The sequence below is a fragment of the Perognathus longimembris genome, chromosome 17 (genome assembly GCF_023159225.1).
Source record: "Perognathus longimembris pacificus isolate PPM17 chromosome 17, ASM2315922v1, whole genome shotgun sequence".
Classification (NCBI taxonomy): Eukaryota; Metazoa; Chordata; class Mammalia; order Rodentia; family Heteromyidae; genus Perognathus; species Perognathus longimembris.
The window spans coordinates 16,069,050-16,093,066 of NC_063177.1; the positions used below are offsets into that span (position 1 = coordinate 16,069,050).

General features: G+C 54.1%; 1 protein-coding gene across 1 annotated transcript; it reads left to right on the forward strand.

Annotated features, from left to right (window-relative positions):
- Positions 1-6,889: 6,889 nt before the first annotated feature.
- On the forward strand, positions 6,890-21,797 carry Mnt (MAX network transcriptional repressor). The gene is made up of 6 exons (XM_048366015.1): positions 6,890-7,379; positions 12,281-12,857; positions 13,441-13,482; positions 13,623-13,734; positions 18,029-18,221; positions 18,400-21,797. Exons 1-6 carry the CDS (start codon positions 7,307-7,309, stop codon positions 19,176-19,178), a joined length of 1,776 nt encoding a protein of 591 aa, XP_048221972.1. The 5' UTR covers positions 6,890-7,306; the 3' UTR covers positions 19,179-21,797.
- The last annotated feature ends 2,220 nt before the right edge of the window (positions 21,798-24,017 follow it).

Here is a 24,017-nt window from a genome sequence, read left to right on the forward strand (position 1 = left end):
TATTTTCCTTTTTTTTTTTTTATTTTAATTGCCAGTCCTGGGCCTTGAACTCAGAGCTTGAGCACAGTTCCTGGCTTCTTTTTGCTCAAGGTTAGCACTCTACCACTTGAGCCACAACGCCACTCCTGGCCATTTTCTATATATGTGGTGCTGGGGAATCGAACCCAGGGCTTCACATATATGAGGCAAGCACTACCACAAGGCCATATTCCCAGCCCTGTATTTTCCATTTTTATCTTTTTATATGCATATATACTATAAACAAATGTGGGTCATATTGCATATTCTTTTATAACCTTTTTCCATTAGCAGTATATTATGATGACTTTTATTCTGACTAGAACACTTGTGAAAATAAACATTGCTAACAAACACACTGCTGAGAGTCAACCAGTGTTGCTGTTGAGGTATATTAGCAGCGCTGTTTCCTTCCACATAGTTGAGACTCGATTTTCTAAATGGTTCTTATTGTGCATAACACTTCAGTGAATATCATTGTATAAGAAACTATGCATTTGTTTTAGGATAAATTTACATGTGTTCCTAAGGCAGAAGACATGCCTCTTACAGAAGCGGTTTTCTATACTTCGGCAGTTTGTTCACTAAAAAGGCTATGATCATTTGCATTTCCATGAGTACGTTTTTGCCACATTTGGAGAGCACTAGGAGGTTGCATTTTGAAATTTCTTTATCTTTGATGGGCCACAGATTATTCCATTGTTGGATTTTCTGATCTATAAACTCATGCATTCCCATGTCTATGCCTCTGTATATACATATATTTGTTTCTCATGTTCTAGATTTATGTTCTGGGTGGGTTTTGTTTTTTTTAAACAATTTTTGGGCTTGAACTCAGGGCCTGGGCACTGTCCCTGAGCTCTTTTGCTTAGGCAAGGGCTCTGGCACTACTTTGAGCCACAGCACCACTTCTGGTTTTCTGGTGATTAATTGGAGATGTGTCTTAATGGACTTTCCTGCTCAGGCTTGGCTGTGAACTGCGACCTCTGATCTCAGCCTTCTGAGTAGTTAGGATTACAGGTGTGAGCACCAGTGACCAGCTTGTGAGTTCATCTTTTTAAACCAAAGGTTCTTTTTCCTGTTCTGTAAATTACAAAGACACATCTTGCCAAGGCTTCCTTCTGTTTTGTCATTTACCTTTTCCTCTGGGGTGTGTGTGTGTGTGTGTGTGTGTGTGTGTGTGTGTTCATTCCCACGCTCTTGTTACATGTACTGGGGCTGGAACTCAGGGTCTTGCACTTTTGCTTAGTTTTCAAAGCTAGAGTTCTATCACATAAGCCACAGTTCCCCTTCCAGGTTTTAGCTGGTTTGTTGGAGAGACTTTGCTGCCCAGCCTGGCTTGGGACCACAATTCTTAGAACTCAGCCTCCCAAGTAGCTAGGATTACACGTGTGAGTCACTGGTACTCAGCACCTCTTCTAAATGATTACTTTTGTTTTCTTTTTATAGTTAGGAGATTCTAGAGGAAATCAGACCAATCCCACTATGACATTTTTTCTGTTAGCTCTCATTGGTACAAAGTTCCTTGGTGGAAAATGGCTATTTTATGATGGCTTCTGGGGGAGTTGTTACATGGGCACTTGACTGTAGGTGTGTGGTGTGTGGGCTAGGCCTATAACTACTCAACCATAGAGCGACTTCAGAAAGACAGCTGGTCGCTCATTAACAGGGACAGTGACTGGTTCTGTATAGGCTGTACCTATATAGGTGTACCAGGTCGGTAGCCTGGAAGTATGAGGAGAAATGCGGGCTGGCATGTGACGCCCTTAGGTTGGGTTCTGAATGGTGTCTCCACTCCACTGTCCAGGAGAGAGGCTGGGGCTCCTATTCGTTACCAGTGGTGTGGTGCAGCCAAGCCCTGGCTCTGGGATTTGCTGTGGGCTGGCCAGCCTGTTTCAGTCACTGCCTGGGCCTTACCAGCTCTTGTGAGTATTTCATAGCACTGCTCCTTCATCTCATGAGTTTGGAAGACTTGGAGCTACAGCCTGGCTTTGGAGTGTGAGTTTGGGCTGCCAGAACAGTAGACTTTGGTCCTCTTTGTGGGGCTCAGCTTGCATCTCCTGGAGTCCTGTGCCCTGGGAGCGGCCTTCTCTATCTCAGATGACTCCACCCCTGCGTCTTCCAGCTGGCTGTCGACTCATACTGCACACTCCACCCTCCACCTCTCTTTACTCCTCCCTTTGCCCATTCCATCCCTTGACTTGGATCCATTTCTCTCAGAAAGCCACCTCTTTTTTTCCTTCCAGGAGTTTCTAAAATCCTCATCCTGTCCTTATACCTTCCCACCAGATCAGCTTCTTCTACCCAGTCGCTGACCCAGCTCTAGCATCCCTGCTGTGGTTTCTCAGAGAAGCCCAGCATGTGGCTCCTCCTTCTGAACTGCATTTCTTTCCTCCTTACTCAGAGTCCACACCCAGAGTGATGCCAGGATAAGTCTGCCCCTTTCCCTCGTCACCCTCCCAGGCTAGATGAAGAATGGCCACCTTTCCAGGCAATGCCCCCACCCCATCCCCAAGGTCATGGAGCTCCTGGACCCAAGTCTGATTCTCACTCTTGGACTCAGCTCGTTTGTGGAGCTGCTGTCTGCAAAGTTTAATAATTATGTCTTTAATGAGGAAGGAAGGAGTTCACTCCTGTTCTTCACCCACTTCTGAGGCGTGCAGGGCCTCTTAATTCCACAGTGACCAGCCTCTTCTCTACTGGACACCTTGGTGACTGTCATTAGACACCTTCTCTTGGGAGGTCCTGCCAGATGACCCCAACCCTTCCAGCTGTGGTGTGAGGCAACAAAAAGGGAAACTTACCTGAGCAAGAAGGTGGAACCAGACTACTTGTGCCATGGGTTCTAGAGTGGGGGAGGGGAAAGGGAGATGAGACTCCTGTGAAGGAGTCCACTCATGACCAGTGGGTGCCTGCTGTTACTCTAAATCTTGTTCATTCTGACAGACTTGGCAGAAATGGGTTCATTTGACTAATCCAGCTTGTAAGCCTACCTTGTTTTTGTTTTTTTGTCCCAGCACTGGAGCTTGAATTTGGGTCCTTTAGCTTATTTTGCTCAAGGCTGATTCACAACCACTTGAGCCATAGTTCCATTTTCAGCTTTTTGCTGGTTAGTTGGAGAGAAGAGTCTCAAGACATTTCTGCCTGGCTCGCTTTGAATTGAGATCCTCAGATCTCAGTCTCCTGAGTAGCTAGAATTATAGGTGTGAACTAGCAGCACCTAGCTTAAGCCCACTTAATTTTAAGAGCAAAATGATCTGGGAACCTGACCATCTGATATGAATATTTCAGAGTCTTGGTGTATGTTGTTGGATCATCAAGCCCAGTGGCAGAACTTGAAACTTCTTCAGTGTAACTGTGGTGAAAAGCTCCCTTAAACCATTAGCAAAATAAGCTAGACTCAAAGGGTGGGGGGCAAAGTACCCTGTGGGATCTAGTATGAGAGTGTGTACTTTCAGTTTCTCATTGCTTGGAAGAAGTCCATAAAGCCTTGGAATTCTCCACACACAACCTGGCCTGGTTTGGGGGCTGGTGGGTGGAAGACAGTCTCCATAAGGAATTGTTTCTAGCTCAGCATATTAAAAACTGGGGGATGTAATGAGATTTGAACAGGGCAGCGTCGGGTACCAAGACGAGAGTAAGACTGAAAAGAGGATCAGCATCTTCTCCGGAAGTGCACAGTGATGGGTGTCCTCTTCTGCCCCCAAGGTCCTAAAAGTTAGAAGCCATCAAGAAACTTTAGGACCAACTTTGGATCACTCTCCAAGCCTGCTAAGCTTTCTGCTGAACAGTGACACATTTGCCAGAGTCTCCCCTGACTCCACCCCTTTGGAACAGGAAACTGGCTTGAAATGTCAAAACACCCCTCCATTCTGCTCCACTTTGGGGGTGCGGGGGCGTCCATCATGGGGCTTGAACAGCCTGGGCGCTGTCCCTGAGCTCTTCTGTTCAAGGCTAGCACTCTACCACTTGAGCCACAGTGCCACTTCTGGTTTTCTGGTAGTTAACTAGAGATGAGAGTCTGATGGACTTTCCTGCCCAGGCTGGCTTTGAACTGTGATCCTCAGATCTCAGCCTCTTGAGTAGCTAGGATTGCAGGTGTGAGCCACCCGTGCCGGCCTCCTCTCCACTTTTATGGTCCCTCCTTACAGGGGTCTCCACCTTCACTATCCATTCCCCAGCTGGAGGAAGCCATAGTTGATAAGAAATGCTGTTGAGTAATTTTCAGGTTCCTATAAGCAACAGGCCCAGCAAAAAGCCACTTTTCTAAACTCTAGCTTTTGCCTAATTCCCCCTGGCTGCTGTCACTGATATGACCCAAATAAACAGATGATCATGTGAAGCCAGTAAGGCTGTTTGTTTTAAATAGCAAGCATATCCACTAAGCTCTGGGCCAGATGGGTTATTGGAAGAGGCCAGCATTCAACTCTGTGTTCACCTCCAGTTTCATCCCAACCAGACTAAAGTACCTTCCAAATACTGCTCAGAGAGGTGCCTTCTTAATGATACAGAGCTGGTCCCTGCTGAGACAAGTCCAACAAAACTGGACTTTGGCCTCTAGAAAGGACTAGGTGTCTGTGAGTGCCATGATTACCTGTGGACAGGCTAGGTGCAGCTCCTGGGCTAACTTGGTCAATATCATCTCACATCACTTTAGAGTAGGAGACTCCCCTCCCCTGCTTCGCACCTTCAGTTTTTGGCAGTACTGGGGCTCCTGCACTTACTAGGAAGATGCTCACTGTTGAGTCCCAGAATAATTATTATTGGGTGGTATTGGAGTTTGGACTGAGAGCCTTGTGCTTTGCCAGGCAAGTGCCCTACCACTTAAGCCACATCTTCAGCTCCAGTATCCCTTTTCTCTAGTTGTACAGAGTGGGTCAGGCCCAACCACACCTAGCAAACATCACATTGTGAAGAAGGCGATGTTAGGGCCAGCACAGATCGTGCCTTCCTCAATCATCATCAAAGTCAGTGTCACCAGATATTCATGTATGATGGTCTCTTCATGCTCTACAGATGCTGGGGCACTAAATATGCCAAGATCCAAGGCTCTGTTTGGGCAGAGGGGAGGGCGTTTGATTTCTATGATCTCTGAAGGTTTTCTTTCTCACTGTGATGGTCATAAACGAGCATGAAGGAGTAAAAGACTAAAGCCACCAAGCACTAATTTATACTAGCTCTCTATGCTCCTGGCCCTTTTTCAGCTGGTCCCGGAAATAGGCGCATACACCTCTGAGGACACTGTGTGGATGGGATGGCAGCATGTTGAAGCCCAGGCCCCAGCTAGGATCGCGACTCCACTGGCACAGTCCCACTCTCCTTGACTGGTTAGCCAAGACACTTGGAGCCATAAATAAGGTTATGTCCTATGCCTAGCATTTGGACAGCAGAACTGGATATATTCCAGGGTGCCCCAAATATCCCTTCAGCCAGCTGGAGCCTGTCACTACCAATTGTACCAATGAGAATGGTGTGACCTCCATCAAAGAAGCCAAACAGGGTTGAGTTTTCAGCTAAAGGAAACCTCTGTTGCACAATCATAGTATGTTAAGCCTAAGCCTCCCCCCTCCCTACCCCCGTCAGCTTTTTTTTCTAGTTGGAGGTCCCGCCTCTGAACTTGCTTCAAAGGGGGATAAATGTTCTCCCTCCTGTGGCGGGGATCTTAGACAAGTCCCTTCCTGTCTCGGGGCTTCAGTTTCTTTATCTGTAAAGTGAGAGGATTTAGACAGGCTGGCCTCGGGGTCTAACTTTCTGATTGTACCCCAGGAGCCTCTAAGCACTGGAGCCAGGTAGAGAAGGGCGGGCGCGCCTGGCCTCCGGGAGACCGAAGTTCAAGCTAGTCGCTGCAACCCCGCCCCGCGCCCAGCCCGCGGCCTCGGCGGCCCAGTGGCCTGGAGGACCGGGCTTCCGCACTCCACGTCGTTGTTACCAATCTGGACCACACACCCCCCCAAGCTGCGTTTTAGTTGCTTCTCCCTGACGGCCGCCTGCCTCCTTGGCCCATAGCAAAAGGTGGCCTCTGGGGTGGCACTGTAGGAGTCTCCACCCTTACCAGACACGCACGGACAAAGACAAAAATTTAGAGGAAGAGACTTGGTTTTAAATAGGAGGGTGGTGAAAAGTAGAGGCTGGACCTGGTCACTACTGTAGATTCCCTTTAGGATGTATCAGCCTGTGTTCACCTATGGCCCCATCCGAACCCTCGTATGTGACCCTCCAGACACTGGCCCTTTAAACCGAAGGCTGGCGGTGCGGGGTGTCCATGTGGAGCTGCTCCATGCCGTGTTGTCCTGCCCGCCCATTGGCCCGCGGCCCGATTACGTAGCCTAATAGGATGCGAACGCACTGCGGGGGGAGGAACGGAGAGAAAACAAGGAGCCGGATCAGCCCTCCGCTCCGCGGGTTCTTCCGCGGCCAGCTGTCGTCAGCTCCGCCCAGGGGCGGATCCCGGGGGAATTGCGACAGCCGGGAAGTTGCGGGATTTAGGACACGTGTGGGTGTGGGAGGGGAGCGGAGACCTAGGCGTCCAGTCATAAATTTCCTTAGCCTGGCATATCCTTAGTTCAGCTAACCTGTCTTGGATTCTCCACTCTTCCTTCTTTCCAACCGGGAGAGACTCGACGTGAATAACCCGAGCACCTACCCTTATGCTCAACTTGTGGCTTACCACCGGGGCGGGGCGGGAAAGCGGAAAAACAGCGCACAAACCTGATTCCACCTCCCTCCCCCACCCAGGCCACGTGCGCGCGCGCGCGCGCGCGCTCTCTGCTCGTAGTGGGCGGGGTCAGCCGGCGCGCGACCCGCCCCTCCCTCCGTGAGGCGCCGCGGCCCTTCGGGCGGGGGCTCCGGTCCGGGCTTTGGCTGCGGCCCCGGTGTAGTAGCGGGGGCGGCGGCCGGGGGCAGCGCGGCTCCTTCCCTTGTTGTGTGTGTCGGTGCCTCCTCGCCATCTTGTTGCAAAGCCCTTTCTTGTCGGCGGGACTCCCGGGGGCCGCGGGGCGGGAGGCATCAGAAGGGAGGAAAAGAGGGAGGGAAAGAAGGGAGGTAGTGCCGCCTCTTTTTTGGCATCTATTTTTTTTGCATTTATTTTTATCTTTTTGCAAATAATTTGGGAGACATTGATTTTTTCTATCCGTGCTCCCCCGTTCTTTCCTGAGGAGTGCGCTGCTCCGCCCATCCCTGTCGCCCCCCGGAGGTGATCCCTCCCTCCTGCCCGCCCGCCAGCCTGACCTGTGCCTGGCTCGCGGGCCGCAGCCTCGGCCCCGGCGCGCCCCCGGCTGCTCTCGGCGCGATGAGCATCGAGACGCTACTGGAGGCGGCCCGCTTCCTGGAATGGCAAGCTCAGCAACAACAGAGAGCACGTGGTGAGCGGCCGGGCTGGGCCCCTGGGGCACCGGGTAAGGGGAGGCGAGTGACCCTGGTCCCTGAACCCACGCGAAGCCGCAAGCAGGGCCCCCTCTTCGGTGGCCGTGCATAGCTTCCCCCCAAGAGCTGCCGCCCAGGAAGAATGATGTGGGCAGTGAAAATAATTAATGAATTCATTAACATGCAGCAAAGGACCTGGTTCATTCGGGCACCACCCTAGTCGCCTGGCACCCCGGTACACTTTCCGTGGGGGGCTCCCTTTCGCGTGGGCCGGCGGCACCCAGGGTAGCATTGAGGATGTGTGAGCCGGGGGTTGAGGTAAGGGCTGATGTCGCGTGGGGGTGGCAGACCCGCGTGTGCGTGCGTGCATGGAGATGTGTAATGGGATCCACGGAGAGCAGATGAACGGACGTGTACACGGATGTGTGTACAGCACACGAGTGGGCGTGTGTGTAAGGGGTGGGGGTGGGGATTACTCTACTCGGAGCTGCTCTCCGGCTTTCCTGGTCCCGGCAGGAGGGTGCGGGGGGCGGGGGGGACACTCCCGGCAGATCTACGCGCCGCTCGGGGCGGAGGCGGCCTTTGCAGAATGAAATGACATCGCGTGTCTTATGATCCTAGCCAGCCCCGCCTGACCCCGCCTCCCAGAGCTGGGCTGGGTCCCGCGTCCGGGGTTTGAGTGAAAGGCGGGCTGATTGAGCGTGTCCGCAAATGCCCCACGAGCTGTGGGGGCAGTTCCTGGGCCCCTTCGCGCCACCCGGCTTTAGCCGGTGTGGAATGTGGCGTGTCTACGCGTTCCAAACCCGCTCTCGGCTGGAATGTTGCGTGTGCCTGCGTCCCAAGCCCGTTGGTTACACCGGGCGGTGACGTGGATGGGCCCCGCCCCCGACCACGTGCACGGGGGACACTCCCGCTGGGGACGGCGGGGCCGGCCCCTCCTCCCCGCCTAGCTCTCGGCCGGGGGCGGGGCCTGGGCGGGGCCGGCCAGAACCCTCGCGCCGGGTTGGGCCCTGGGTCGGGCCGCTGGGCTTCTCTCGGGGAGGGAGCCTTTGCCCTGGAAAGGAGGAGCGGAACTCACCCCTCGATTCTCGCCCGTATTTGCTCTTGAGGCGAGGGAAATGTTCAGAATCTCTGAGTGACAAGACACTTAGGACTTAGATTTCCCCACCTACCCCCCAAATCCTTCTCCCTAGTCCCTCGTGGCCCTGCACCGGCTGGAATGATCCGGACTGAAAAGGGATAAACGTCGGCGTTTCCTCCTTAGAGAAGAGAGACTAGGATTTTATGATCTGCCCCACGCATCCTTGGTGGTGCTGCAGAAATAGGGGCTGAGGAGGGAAGGACCGCTCATCTCCACGCTGCCGAGGAGGCTTCAGCCCCCGAACTCTGTGTGTGTGTGTGTGTGTGTGTGTGTGTGTGTGTGTGTGTGTGTGTGCAGTTCTCAGGGACTCCGTGCCTTCCTAGACCCCCTAGGACCCCTGGGCCGGCGGGTTGTGGTGGCGAGTGCTTCGCCCTCCTTTCCGTTCTCTCTGCCTATTGTTGCTTCAATGATGAGTCATGCAGGAGGTAGTAGTGTGTGTTGTGTGTGCGCGTGTGTGCGCGTGTGTGCGCGCGCGCAGGCAGCTTACGCCGGCGCCGGAGGGGGGGCGGTAGCCAGCCAGGGGCGGGGAGCTAAGGGTCCGCAGGCCTAGTCCAATCGGACTGGCCTCTTCAAGGTCAAGAGTCACTAGAGATGTGCCACACTCAAGTGTTTGGGTTTTGCAGGACTGGTGGGTTGGGACATCAGCCTACACGTCCCTCCACCCTTTTTTTTGGGGGGGGGGGGTCCCAGAGCTGGGTGAGGCAATGGGCGATGCACTAGCCAGAATGTCCTAGCCGTAGGGGGAGGACTGAGCACCAGGTCTGGAGATGCTAAGTTCCCTCCTGCCACTGTCAACACAATGCCAATCGGGAGTGTCAATCTGTGTCACTATGAGGCACCAAGAGGTGTGCTCGAGGTGAGCAGGACTGACCTGCTCTTGCCTCCAGGGTGCCCTCATTTCACCCTCATCTTGATTGAAGGATGGCCATATGGGGAAATGGAGAAGACCCTCCCCCCCACCTCATTCCTTCCACTCCTGCCCAGTTAAGCCCAGGGCTGGTCAGTTAGATGGAGGTGGGTGACATACGCTGCTTTGCAGGCAAAGGAATAGTTCTAAGAAGTTGTAGAGTCCTGCCCCTCCTCCAGGTGGTGAGAACTGGGGGTTAGCCAAGTTAGCTACTGGGTCACAGCTTCTTGATGCTGAATCAGGGAGTCTTAGGGGATGGATGGTGCTAAAAAGCCAAATCTGTTCCAAGAAAACATGCATCTAGAGTTGGTCTCAGCAGTTTAACCTCCAGAGTTCACTTTCTTCTTCTTAAGGTTCTGTCCTCTAGAGCAGCAAGAATGTGAGAGAAGAGGGTGGGATGTGAATCTGATGACCAGCTCTGAACAGAGATCCTCCTGTCCATTCCTCCTGCAACCTCAAGGGCAGGTTTTCTGGCCTAGACCAGACAGTTGGCTAACATGCTGGATGGACCTGAGGAAGGGTGCACACAGGAGCCTGTGTGAGAGAAGAGGAAAGGAAGGGCAAGGCCTTCCTGTGTTCTGCAGGGTGGCTTAATTTGGTCTTCCCTGGGGTTAATTTGGGCTCTTCTCCCTTGATTGGAGGATACTAGCCAGAGTATCCAGAGACTCCTGTCCATGTCCCACCCTAGATCTGCTTTGTATGCTAAGCTCTCTAGTAGTCTGTTGGAGAAAACTGGTGTGCACATTTGTGGATCCCCTTAACCTGGAGCTCTGTGCCTGCTAAGTCCCTAGGCCCCTCTAGCTTAAAAAGATTGCAGGTAGCACTCCTACAGTCTTGCTCTCTGGGCCTTAGGCTCTGGATTATCCCAAAGGGTGGGGATAAGTTCCTTGGGGGCAGGGGCAGCACCTGGGTAAGGCCTAGGGGAGATAAGTATGCATATATGTGGGTGAGAGGAAGTACACCTGTGGGTGCAGAACCCTTGAACTCTGTAGATTGTTCTTGAGGAAGGTCATAGCACCTGTGTATTTGGCCCTTCAGTGCCCTGGAGAGGGTGTCTTTGTGTAGGAAATGAGTGGCTGGGGACAGGAAGGATTGGTGACTGGTTCTGGCCTGGGGCAGCCTCCCTCCCTCCAGTCAGAGTTGCTCATGCTAGGCCAGGTGTGATGGACCTTTGCCATTCACCAGGTCCTTCCCCGCACCTGGGAGGCTTGTCTTCTTGGCTCTGGAAGAGGGGAAGGGAGGAGCAAAGGAGGTTGCCATCTCCTAGGGGAGCTTTGACTTGCTTTAAAATACAGGATTTGACTAGGTTCCCAGGACCCCTGGCCTTGGGGCCCTGTCTGTCTGCCCACGGACAGTGGGGCACTTGCTCCTAGGCTAATGGATATTTGGCTTTGAGGTTAAAGAAATGGAGATAGGGACTGTGTTAGGCCCTGAGCTGAAGGGCCTTATCTTGCCAGGCCTAGCCTGCTAGAATATAAGTCTGGAGCTGGAACTCAACAAGGCTTCTTTGCCAGTGTGGTTTGTAGGACACTGGAGCAGAAGGAACAGGTTTTCTCTAGGGCTGTAATCTAAGCCAGGGCAGGTGGGGAGAGGCCTGGAAAAGCAAGGCCTCCCCACATTGGAGCAGGCCTGCCCAGCTTGGCAGCTTAGCTTTCTGAAAGGCAGGGATGATCAGAAGAGGCCCTCTGAGTGGCAGCCCTGAGCTCTGGCTGCTGGGAAACCACTGAGCGCTTCGCTCTGAATACTTCCCCTCTGCTTCCTCCTTGGGCTTCTTCCCTGTGGGCAGGGCCAGCAGCTGGCCTGGGGCCTCAGAGCCAGTAACACTTGTGGAGGTTGTTCTGCTCTGTCCTAAGGAGGACTTAGCCCCCAACTCACATGGCCAATTTGGGCATGTCCACTCAGTGCTGTGTCCGCTCATTCACAGAGTGGTGAGTGCAGCAGGCGCAAGGGGCTGGTTGTCCAGTTCCTGCTTGTCTTGAGGCAGTGCAGCCCTGTAGCCAGGGCTGGGAAAGGACAGGGCAGAGAAGGCAAAGAGACACCCTGCTCCTTCTGTCCTCTGTCAGCTCCTGAGCAGGCCTCACCATCCTGCTTGGCTTTCAGCAGAGGAATTGAAGTGGCCAGTGAAGGTGGCCTGAGCCCATGGCGCTTCTCTCCTTCTACTAAAGAACCCAGCCTACCTTTCCTTCTGCCTCTTACCTTTCTAGTTTGTGCTGCTGCTGCTGGTGCAGACAGGAGGGACTGGGAGAAATGATTCCTAACACAAGGGGCAAGTGTGTTCATAAGTGGTCTCTTTGGAAAACAGAGGCCTGAGACCTAGTCTGGGAGTTTAGAAGTCCAGAAACGTGTCTCATCAAGGTGATATCCCTGCCCTACCTGTGACTTGGAGCCCTTGTGCAGAGGGATATGAGCGTATGTTAGTCCATATTGACATGGAAAGTACCAGGCATCTGGCTAGGTGTTAGACTTGCTGTGTGACCTGACCTGTCTGTGTTCACTTACTGCATCTGTGAAGTGGAAAGGGCTTCTCTGTACTTACCACATCTGTGAAATAAAGGTACTGCCTGCCCTGTAACAGGTGCTTTGTAAGTGCCGTGAAAGGCTTCCTCCGTTCTTCTATGGGGGCGGGCCTCTTCCCAGCTCTCTGACCTCATCTTGCCCTCTTGGGCACTGGCTGATCACTTGCCTACTCACTCAAGCTTCAGGCTGCCAGGCCTAAAGCAGCACCCTCACAGCTTCTAGTTACCTTTCCTGCAGCCTAGGCAGGAGTGTCATGGAGCACTGACTGGGTGAAGCAGCACCCAAAGTCATCAGCCCCGCTGACACTCCCTCCCATGTGTTCTTTCTCTGCATAGAGGAGCAGGAGCGGCTTCGCCTGGAACGGGAGCGGGAGCGGGAGCAGGAACAGAAGAAGGCCAGTAGCCTGGCCAGGCTAGCACATGCCCTGCCTGTGGAAGAACCCCGCATTGAGGCACCCCCGCTGCCCTTGTCCCCACCAGCTCCCCCACCAGCACCTCCACCTCCACTTGCCACTCCCACTCCACTGACTGTCATTCCTATTCCTGTAGTGACCAACTCTGCCCAGCCACTGCCCCCACTACCCCCTGCTGCCCAGCCTCTGCCCCTGGCACCTCGTCAACCAGCCCTGGTCAGCACTCCTGGACTCAGTATTAAGGAGCCTGCCCCATTGCCTACGAGGCCACAAGTACACACCCCTGCTCCTGGACTGCCAGACTCCAAGACCACTGTGGCCCCTACTGGCAGCCCCAAGCCTTTGCAGCCCCTCCCCACACCCATCCTGACCATAGCACCCCACCCTGGAGTACAGCCTCAGCTGGCCCCTCAGCAGCCACCCCCACCCACACTTGGGACTCTAAAGTTGGCACCAGCTGAAGAAGCCAAATCCAGTGAACAGAAGAAGAGGCCTGGGGGGTGAGTCGGGAGTGGGGCCGGTGGGATGGAGAGAACTGTCTGGCACCTGGGCTGTGTGTGCAAGAGAAGGTATCCTCACCAGCATGTCCTACCCAACTTAGAAATACCTCCTGTACAGACCAGACACGGTTTTCACTCTGCTTTTTCTGTCCTGAGAATGAATGGCCATCGCCTTCTTGTTCTCAGACCCTCTCCAATGCCATAACCCAGGGGCTTCTGCCACTTCCAGGCCTTTGGGAATGGGCCAGGGTCAACTGGCTGCTGAGCCCCAGCATCTCAGCTGTCTGTCTCAACAGTTGACCCGGGAGAGATGGAGGGTTACAGGGCGGGCGTGTGGATTGAAGAGCATAGTTACGCCCTGGGTAGATACAGGTTCTGCATAGGGCCGGGCATGTGGATTGAAGAGCATAGTTAGGCCCTGGGGAGATACAGGTTCTGCATAGGGCAAACACTTTCCATTGCCCATTGCTGCTATTAGAGTGTTGGGGACGAAAAAGCCTGTGTCATTTGGGGGTGGCAGCCGGGCTAGGGAAGGCAGCCTATTCAAGGCCCTTCCTGAGCCTCCTGTCTGTCTGGGTTTCAGGATCGGGACCAGAGAAGTCCACAACAAATTGGAGAAAAACAGGTGTGCGCGCGTGCGTGTGTGACTCGGCCCCAGCCCCGCCCTCTCCTGGGATTCGCCCACCCTGGGTTCTCCCCCCCCCCCCCACTCCTCCCCAGCCCCGGGCGCTGGCTGACCCGAGCTCGCTCCCTCTCCTCCCTCAGGAGGGCCCATCTGAAGGAGTGCTTCGAGACCCTGAAGCGCAACATCCCCAATGTGGACGACAAGAAGACCTCGAATCTGAGTGTGCTGCGGACGGCGCTGCGGTACATCCAGGTATGGGGGAGGGAAGCCGGGCCGGGCGGTGCCGCGCCAGGCCGCAGCGCCAGCTTCCTGCTCCGCAGCCCGCCCCGCCCTCCCGCGCTCGCCGGCTCCCCCGCCCGCCTCCACGCGGACGCTGAGCACATGGCCCCGCTGACGTCAGCGGGGCTCCCAGCCCGGGAGGGGAGCCGGCGGTGGGCGAGGGCGCGTGCGCGGGAGGGAGGGAGGGCGGCGCGGCGCGGCGCGCTCCTCTCCCGCGCGGCGTCTGCGGCCCCGGGCTGCGCCGCTGGCTCGCTGGGCGAGTGTGAGCACACCGCGCGTGACTGGGGCGACCGGGCCTGGCGTCGCTCCGCCCTCCTTGACGGCGGGAGTGGCCCGCGCGACCGTCGCTAGTGGCAATAAGTGGGACAGGAAGGTGGGGGAACTCCTGGGCGGAACCTCCCTCCGCTCGGCGGCGGTCCGCGAGGCTTAAGATCCTCTCGGTGTGGCGTACGCGCGGAGAGGCCGCGACTTGAAAAGGCTAATGCGGCGATCTGAGAGACAAACAGTCCTGGGCTCTTGAAGAAAAAAAAAAATGAGACTTCCACCCGTGTTGGGGGAACCAAAGAGGTGGTTGTTCTTTTTCTTTTAATCTTGTAGGGAACCCTCTTGGCTGCAGGTCCCCTCCCCTGGGCACGGGCGCCCCCCTGCAGCCGTGGGGAGCTAGCCGGTAGGGCAGTTGCCATGACGGCCTGGAGTTCTGGTTTCCTTGGAAACGGTCTGCGGGCTCGGCGTGCCCGAGAGGCGGGGGATGGGCGCGCGGCCGCGCGCGGCTGCCTCCTCGAGGCGGCCGTTGGGAGGGATGGGCGGGGCCTCGGGCTCCGGGCCGCGCGGGCGGGTGACGCCCCGGGGTCTCCCTGTGGGCCCCTTTGGGAAGCTTTCAGAGGGGGAGAGGATAGACGCCCACTTGGCCGGCCCCCCCTCGGCTCCCCTGTGGGGGGGGGCACAGTCCTGAAGCCGCCCGAGCCTGACTTGCTGGGAGAACCCGGCGCTGCTGCGTCTTTTCCCCACCCGCCCGCTCTCCCCTCCCCGCCGGCACACTCGCGCCTTTCCACCCGCCCTACCTTGCGAGGGGGAGGGACTGGCCGCTTTCCCGGTCGCTTCCCGGCAGCCAGGAGGGGGCAGGGCTAGCATCGTTGATTGGCTGGGCCAGACTTGGGGCGGGGCTCCTGGGCGCGCGGAGGGAGGGTGCGGCTGGCGGAGTGACGCAGCAAAGCCCGTCCGCGTGGGTGAGCGCGTGCTCCGAAGAGGCGGGGCCCCTTGCGGCTGGGTGGAGGGGCTAGCCGCGGGGCGCGGGAGGGGCTCCTGGTTACCCGGGGGCGGGGGGAGGGGGGGGAGCAGTTGAAGGTCAGATAGCTTACCAACGGGATTTTTTATTTTTTTGCAGAATTTAAGCCTGTAATTTAGGGTATAATTTGTCTTTAGCCAAGTGGCCTCTTGACAAATTCCTGTTGCTAGGCTGTGATATTTTCTTCAGTATGGTGAAGTTGAAAAAGTTGTAGTACCGAGGAGAGGTTTTGAAAAATTGAGATTATTCATGCAAATAACCCCAGGCACTGTAAAGGTTACTGTTATTAAGGATTGTTGCCGAGTAAAGGAGGGACTGCTAAGTTCCCCTATAGATGCATACTTGGGGAGTCTTGCCTAATAAGTGTACTTGGAAGTAATTCAGAGACTCAGAAGCAGCAGAAGGAAGCTCCTTAGGCTCCTGGCCGGACTGACTAGGAAGTGGGAAGGATCTGGGCAAGTTGTTGCTGAGACCTCCTGGATACTCTAGAGGCAGTCTCAGATAGTGTTGGAGCTTCAGAAGTAAGAGAGGTGTGGCAGTAAAGAAAAAGACATGGAGCCAGTGGCTCAATAATCCTAGCTACTCAGGAGGCTGAAATCTGAGGATCTTGGTTCAAAGCCCACCCAGGCAGGAAAAAGTCTGTGAGACTCTTATCTCCAATTAACCACCAGAAAATCGGAAGTGGCGCTGTGACTCAAGTGGTGGAGTGCTAGCCTTCAGCAAAAAGAAGCCAGGGACAGTGCTTAGGCCTGAGTCCAAGCCCCTGGACTGGCAAAAAATAAAATGAAATCTTGTGGCCTGGAGGTGCAGTCCAGTGGGTAGAATGCTTCCCTAGCTTGCATGAAGCTGGGGGTCTGATGACCCCTATCACCAGGAAAAAATAAATGTGAAACAGCATAGACTAAAGTTAGACTCTGGGGAAGCTTTCCAGGGACTTGTAGGCCTGTAGGGAATTGGACTGTGGGAAGAAGAGCTTTTGGTCCCTAATCCAAAAGTCAAGCCTTCCTGGAAGCCAGTAGAGTTAAGAGTGGCATCCACAGTCAGTCACCAGCCAATGATAGCTAAGTTACCAAGGGCCTGCCATTGATGTGGCCTCCTGTGCAGTCCCCCAGGGTAGAGCCAGGTGAGGCCACACAGGTGGGTGTGGTGTGGTGGTGGTGGGATCTCTTTCCTACTCTGTCTTTCTAGCAGAATGTGGGGAAAACAAGTTAAACTTGCAGTAAGGATAGTTAGTAGCAGGGGGCTGTGTAGTCAAGGCCAGTATGGAGTATGGCTTTATCTACATTATGTCTCCAGCACTGATAGTTTGAGATGAACATCTGATAGTATCTAATTTAATACTCAGATATGTGACAAGGGTATTGAGAAGGGCTTTGAGGTAGGATGATATCCTGGCCAGGCTTTGAACTGAAGAAGGATAGTGGAGGAGGTTTCAGGGACACAGGCTTGGTCTTGGAGCAGGAGCAAACAAGACAGTGGTGAAGATGGGAGGGTCTGTGTATAGGCATTGAGATAGACAGGGTTCAGAGGGGAAAACCAAGACAAATAGTGGGTCTGGTGTATGACAAGTGCATGTACTTGGACATATTCCCCAAGTATTGGAGGCTAGGTGCTCAAGAGAAGATTGATAGACTTGGAGCTCATACCTGTAATCTTAGCTACTTAGAAGGCTATGATATGAAGATCATGGTTCAAAGCCAGCCAGGGCAGCAGAATCAATGAGATTTTTTTTTTTTTTTTGCCAGTCCTGGGGCTTGGACTCTGGGCCTGAGCACTGTCCCTGGCTTCTTTTTTTTTTTTCTTTTTTTTTTGCTCAAGGCTAGCACTCTGCCACTTGAGCCACAGCGCCACTTCTGGCCATTTTCTGTATATGTGGTGCTGGGGAATCGAACCCAGGGCCTCATGTATATGAGGCAGGCACTCTTGCCACTAGCCCATATCCCCAGCCCTCAATGAGATTCTTATCTCTAGTTAACTATCACAAAATCAGAAGTGGAGCTGTGGCTCAAAGTGGTAGTGTTAGCCTTGAGCACAAAAGCTCAAGGACAGTGCCCAGGCCCTAAGTTCAAGCCCCATGACCAACATAAAAGAAAGAGATAGAGGGGCTGGGAATATGGCCTAGTGGCAAGAGTGCTTGCCTCGTATACATGAAGCCCTGGGTTCGAATCCCCAGCACCACATATATAGAAAATGGCCAGAAGTGGCACTGTGGCTCAAGTGGCAGAGCAGTAGCCTTGAGCAAAAAGAAGCCAGGGACAGTGCTCAGGCCCTGAGTCCAAGCTCAGGACTGGCAAAAAAAAGAAAGAAAGAAAGAAAAGAAAGAGATAGAGAGAGACTCAGGCTGGGTACCAGTGGCTCACACTTGTAATCCTGGCTTCTCAGGAGGTAGTGAAGACATGAGAAAGATGTGTGTTGAAGGGAGCTTAAAAATGAGGTGTGGCCTGGCAGTTTAGAACTGTAAGTTAGTCTGTGCAAAAGGGTAATTGGAGAAAAGGAGACAAGAGAGGTGGCTTTCCCGGAGTTTAGTTTGTCATCTCTAAGGACCAAGTTAGCAAGGGTTGGAAAAGTAAGATCCATCTGGGGCTCTTGAGGGAACAGGTTCTGAGGAGTACCCTGTGGTGTCAGTGACTGAGCAGAGGGGGAAAAGGTGGTGGCAACATCTGGAGTGGAGGTGCAGAGATGAAGCAAGAAGCAGTGAACTTGTTCCTGAAGGGTCAGGAACAAGTTGAGCTGGGCGTGGGAGAGCGCCCTCACACTTGGATCCAGACTGGCCTATATCTGCTTGCTTTCAGTGGTGTGTGTTCAAGAACCCTGAATGCCTAGTGTATGAGGCTGGCGTGTTCTCCAGTGGCACAAGTCCTGCCAGGCCCCTTGTCACTGTAGTGTCCCATGGGCCTGCTGGTGTGAAGTGAGGTTTTGGGAGTACCATGCGGCCTGTGGCTGCTGCTCAGGGTATCCTCCTGTGCCTTGCCCTGTCCCCAGTCCCTAAAGAGGAAGGAGAAGGAGTACGAGCACGAGATGGAGCGGCTGGCCAGGGAGAAGATCGCCACACAGCAGCGGCTGGCAGAGCTCAAACACGAGCTGAGCCAGTGGATGGACGTGCTGGAGATCGACCGCGTACTCCGGCAGACGGGCCAGCCTGAGGACGACCAGGCCTCTACTTCCACTGCCTCTGGTGAGCCCTGGCGCTGTGCTAGCCCAACACCTTCGGACATTGTTAGAAAAGTTGCTCCCTACCCCATCCTGTCCCCAGGCCCCTAGTGGCATCTCTGTCTGCCCCCACCCCCCACCCCACACACACACTTGTTTTCTGTGCCCTTCTGACCTGCTTCCTACTCCTTGTTCCCCCACAGAGGGTGAGGACAACATAGACGAGGATATGGAGGAGGACCGGGCAGGCCTGGGCCCACCTAAGCTGAGCCATCGTCCCCAGCCGGAGCTGCTGAAGTCTACCCTGCCACCTTCCAGCACTGCCCCTGCACCTTTGCCATCACATCCTCACCCCCATCCTCACCCAGTGGCTCTGTCTCCTGCCCATCTCCCCGTGCAGCCGCCGCCGCCGCCACCACCACCACAGCAGAAGACCCCGCTGCCAGCACCACCTCCCCCACCAGCCAACCCTGCCCAGACACTGGTGCCAGCTCCGGCTCATCTGGTGGCCACAGCTGGGGGTGGTTCCACAGTCATTGCCCACACAGCCACCACCCATGCCTCAGTCATCCAGACTGTGAACCATGTTCTACAGGGGCCAGGTGGCAAGCACATTGCCCACATCGCCCCCTCGGCCCCCAGCCCCGCTGTGCAGCTAGCACCTGCCACACCCCCCATTGGCCACATCACAGTGCACCCTGCCACCCTCAACCACGTGGCCCACCTTGGCTCCCAGCTGCCCTTGTACCCACAGCCTGTGGCAGTGAGCCAGCCCGTGGCAGTGAGCCACATTGCCCACACCCTCTCACACCAGCAAGTGAATGGCACAGCCGGGTTGGGGCCCCCAGCCACCGTCATGGCAAAGCCAGCCGTGGGGGCCCAGGTGGTACACCACCCCCAGCTGGTAGGCCAGACAGTGCTTAACCCAGTGACAATGGTCACCATGCCCTCCTTCCCAGTCAGCACACTGAAGCTGGCGTGAGGATGTGGCAACTCAGAGGCCCCCAGTGGGGGCAGGGAGGGGGACCTGTCCCTCCCTCTCCTACCCACCAGCTCCACACATTCCAGCCAGGCCCAGGCCCACCCAACCCACACCACCCCCAGGCCTCCTAGGGGAAGGGGGTGCAGAGACACTGAGCCAGGGGAGGGAGAGACCCCCAGGGAATTGGGGGCAGGGCAGGGTATTGCCCCGCTGCACTAGGGTTTGATAGAATAACTGCTGAGGATGTTGGTGGAGGTGCCACCCACCTGGCTAGTGCCAGCTCCTGTCCCCTGCAGTCAGTGTGATGCGGCCTCGTGCTCCCTGGCTTTCCCTCCCCCACCCACCTTCCTGTGCTGCTGCTATTGCTCTATCTGGTGAGGGGACAAAGCACCCCATCCCTCCCTCCCTGGCCTCCGTGTCCTTCTCTGGGACTTTCATAGAGAAAGTGGGGGGCAGAAATGAAGCCACGCGGGCCTGAAAGCTGGGGACAAGCCTGATGAGGGGCCCTTCTCTGAGTACAGGGGACAGATCCGATGAAATGGCTGGACTGGAGTCACACCCAGACAGGTGGGGGCCTGGGCCTGGTGCTCACTAACCCACTCAGAGTCACTGATTTGTTCCAGTAGAAACTATTTAAAATGGTTATCAACAATAAACCAAGCTGTTGCCAAGCTTCCCCATCCCTCCCACTTGGCTCTTGACCTCCAGAGGGCAGGCTGAGTTGAAGCTGTGGGAGATGAAAGAGGAGCCATCCTGTACCGCTCCCCTCACCCTGAGCTTGGCATTCAGCTTCCAGGAGGTCCTGTCTGGCTTTCGTGCCCTTGGTACTGTGTGGGGCCCACTCTCCCAGGAGCTGGGGGGCAGGCCTTTATAGGTCTGGGTTCCAGGAGCTTAGAAGCCACATTGTTGAGGCCTCAGGAAGTTGATGTCCAGGGACATGGCCAAAACCCTGAACCCCTTCCCAAACCGCCCTGGGATCTATGTAATAGGGGGGGCAGAGCTGGTCTACCCCCTGTTCAATGGAGGCTTTAGGGCCCCTCCATAGTGGGCTCTGCAGTGCACTGCCACCTCCCGCTGTGGGAAGTCTTAACTGGGCCAGTGACAGTGCTACACTTGGGGTCCGGAGGGAGGGTGCTGTGCTCGATGCTCTGCCTCGGCTGTGGTAGACTTTGGCTTCTCTTTGTGTGGATATTTATTACAAGTGGCCTTGTGTCAAGACACTCAGTTACACGCACACATGCACATTCAGCTCCCCACTGGACACTCACCAATGGCCTTTTGGTGTGGGGAAAGTGAATATCCCTAGGTGTTAAGTTTGCACTGGAGTCCAGTTGTGTGAGGGACCAGGAAAGGCCCACTGGATCCTCTGGAATGCCCAGGAGGGCACTTAAATGAATTTCCCCCTGAAATAAAGATTCCTTAGATGCCTAAAGAACTCCCAGTTCCTTCCTGGTCCTGGAGACCTCCCAGGGGACTTATTTCCATTTGTCTTGGGGTGGGGGTGGGGTGACAATAGGATGAGGTCTCCACTGACACCTCTGGCAGGGGAGCCCACCCCACAGGCTGGCTGTCTCGGCAGCCACTTCCACTCTTGCTCTGAGGGGGGAGGGGAGGCGGCTTCACTCTGGTGATGGTGAAAGAGCAGGGTCTGGTGCCAGCACAGAGCACTTTGGCAGACTTGCCACCCCCACTCACTTTTCCTTGTGTCCTGAGGCCAGTTCCAGAGTTCAAACTCCTGTTGGCCAGTCGCCCTCAGGCCTGCAGATACCTCATCATCCACCTGCCCTCCCCTCCCAGCCCCTAGTAGGGGGTCCTGATCTAGTGCCGAATGACTCTGTCCAGACTGGTGACGATGGGTGTTGTTGCTGTTGTTTTTCTTGTTTGTGAACTCTGTAATGCTGTGTGCCCTTGTGGGCAGCCACTTCCTGGCCCTTCCTTGGGCATTTCCCCCTGAAAGCTGTTAGGACCATATCTGTCCTCATCCTGTGGGACCACCTAGCCCTTCCCTCCCTAGCCCTTCCAGCCTGGGACACACACACACACACATACACACACATCTTACCTCTCATGCGTGTTTTACCCTTGTTCGGAGTGACTCACTGGCTGGGAGTCTTTACCTCGGGGAGAAGGGGGGAGTGGTTCCTTGGGGGCCAAAGAAGGGCAGGGAATGCCTGGAGGATAGCTGGGGTCACCATAGCCCCTGCTCTCTGGGAATAGCTGCTTCTCCCCCATCCCAGGGTCCCACCCCCAAGCCCCAAAGAGGTGGCCCTTGTTTACAGTGAGGACTCGGTCACTGTGTCTCCGTTTCCTGAAATACAAACTGTAGCGACCCCAGACTGTAGAAATTTTTATGTGTTTGGATACATCTGCTGTGTGGGAAAAAAACAAACTACAAAACCCCTAATTTTGTACATATTGTATTTTTACTATTGAACTGTATTCTAGTGGCTGTTCATGCTCCAAAACTTTAGGTATTGAGACATGAATACTATCCATGTAATAAGCACTTGCCTGGAATAAAATATAAAACTGAAATAAACCTGCACTGAAACCTGAGATGGAGCTGTCAGCCTGCAGCATCTGGGTCATTTTATTGCAAAAGGAGGTAGAGGCTCACTCAGGAGGCAGGGGCAGCAGGAATCTGCCAGCAAGGGCTGTGTAACAAAACCCTGTCTCAAAACACAAAAATGGCCAGACGCCTGTGACTTACACCTGTAATTCTAGCTCCTCAGCAGATAGATCTAGGGGATATTGGTTTGAGGCCAGCCTGAGCAGAAAAGTCTGAGAAAAGGCAAGGCTGAGGACTGGAGGCTTGGCTCAAGTGGTAGAGCTAGAGCACCAGCCAAGCAGAGCAAGCAAGCTGAATGAGTAACAAGCCCTGAATTCAAATCCCAGTACTACCCAAAAGCAAAGCCATCTGGAAGAGTTGGAGACAGCTGAAACAGCTCAAAGAGTAGAATACTTGCTTAACAAGTACAGTCCAGTCCTCCAGCTGTCCTGAGTTCAATACCCAGTAGAAAGGACAGGTAGTCCATACCCAGGATTGTTTGCGGAATAGACACTTATAGCAAACCATTTGAGACCCCAGTTATCACATGCCTCCAGCTTAGCACCTTTGGTCATCCTTACACCTTTGCTATATTTTATACTTCAACCATATATATATGTATATTATATATATATATATATATATATTTTTTTTTTTTTTTTTGCCAGTCCTGGGCCTTGGACTCAGGGCCTGAGCACTGTCCCTGGCTTCTTTTTGCTCAAGGTTAGCACTCTGCCACTTGAGCCACAGCGCCACTCTGGCTGTTTTCTGTATATGTGGTGCTTCAAGTATACGAGGCAAGCACTCTTGCCACTAGGCCATATTCCCAGCCCCTCCAATCATATATTTTACAAATAGCCCATTGGAGGAAATAAAGAGGTAGCCTAGCTGAGCAGATAAAGAAACAGGTTTGAGGTGGCCAAGCAACTTGTTAATAATGTCACATGGTCACATAATTGCTGGGCACCTCCAAGCTACATTCAGATCTCTCAATAGAATTTTCCCTCTAGCATTTGACACAGTTGACCTGGCCTGGCAGACACAGAGTGGGAGGGCAGAGTCGATCACCCCAGGAGTGTGGCACAAGCAGCAAGCAACTTCCAAGAAGGCCACTTTAGCTTTGGGTCATGACAAGACATCCTAGGGGTCCATATAGGTTTTTCAGGGAAGAGAAAAATAAGAGGAGGCCAGAGGCCAAGAAGTCATGTTACCAGCCGGATATGGAGGATCTTGTTCCCACCTTGTCATCTTAACCATCCAGCTCTTTGGCAGGCTGTCTCTGGAGTAAGTGGTGGGAAAATGAGGTCAAGGAACAGCTAGCTGGGCCTAGCCTCAGACCAGGCTGGCTTCTCCTTTATTGCACCTGACAGCTCCTCACAGAACTGGCCATGTGGATATAGGGGATTAGCCCTGAGGAAGGGAGCAGTAGCCATAATGTCCTGGAGGTTTTTTCTCCATTGAATGAAAAGGCTAAGCATCAAGCAATGTCAGTCCAAGTCCATCCCTGCCCCACAATCTCATCAGCTTTCACAAGTGAGATGTGGGCTCCCTCTGCTGGTTGATCCCGGAAAAGCTCAGGAGGACTATGGTTGAGGTTAACCCTTTGTGAGCACCCACTCCTTAGAAGCACTGCCCAGCATTGAGAATGCAGAGGCACCTTGCTCTGTGATGATCCATATCATCTGAGGGTAGACAAGATATCCTCCCTGTACTCAAGAAGTCTCCATAGTGTATCTGGAGCCTTTGGGAGAACAGTGCAGAAAAGAAATTCCAATTTTGAATCCAGTTGCCTCCATTTACTAATCCTTGCTCTGTGAGAGAGGAGGATTCACTTTCTGAGGCATGTCTGCTATTTCCTGCTCTTGCTAGAAGACTGTCCTCTGTCCTCTGCAGACCATTATTTTGGCTAGGAGACTCCTTGTGGTGCTAGCCCAGCCAGGGTCTGGGTAGAATAGGAAAAATGGCGATGATTTCTCCCAGGTGGTCACAGCAGAAGGAATTTTGGTTTCTCCAGGCCAGAACCAGCTGGAATATTCCCCAAATCTCCTAGCCCCAGAGTTCCTATACCAACTAGCTTCTTTGCCTGTATGGCTCAGGGCACTAGTCTTTGTTTTTTGGTTTGGGGGCGCTTTTTTTTTGTGGCAAGGGCTGAGGCTTCTACTTCAGGGTCTGGGTGCTCTCCTGCAGCTTTTTCTGCTCAAGGTTGGTACCAAACCTGCACATTAGATCTAAGACACTTTTCTGTCTGGGCTGGCTTTGAACCATGATCCTCAGATCTTAGCCTCCTGAGT

What these genes read in the sequence shown, in the direction of transcription:
- Mnt (XM_048366015.1), top strand. Translation starts at nt 7,307, where the DNA reads ATGAGCATCGAGACGCTACTGGAGGCGGCCCGCTTCCTGGAATGGCAA. An exon ending in GCAACAACAGAGAGCACGTG is followed by an intron (nt 7,380 to 12,280) that starts GTGAGCGGCCGG and finishes TTCTCTGCATAG; the next exon opens with AGGAGCAGGAGCGGCTTCGC. An exon ending in AACAAATTGGAGAAAAACAG is followed by an intron (nt 13,483 to 13,622) that starts GTGTGCGCGCGT and finishes CTCCTCCCTCAG; the next exon opens with GAGGGCCCATCTGAAGGAGT.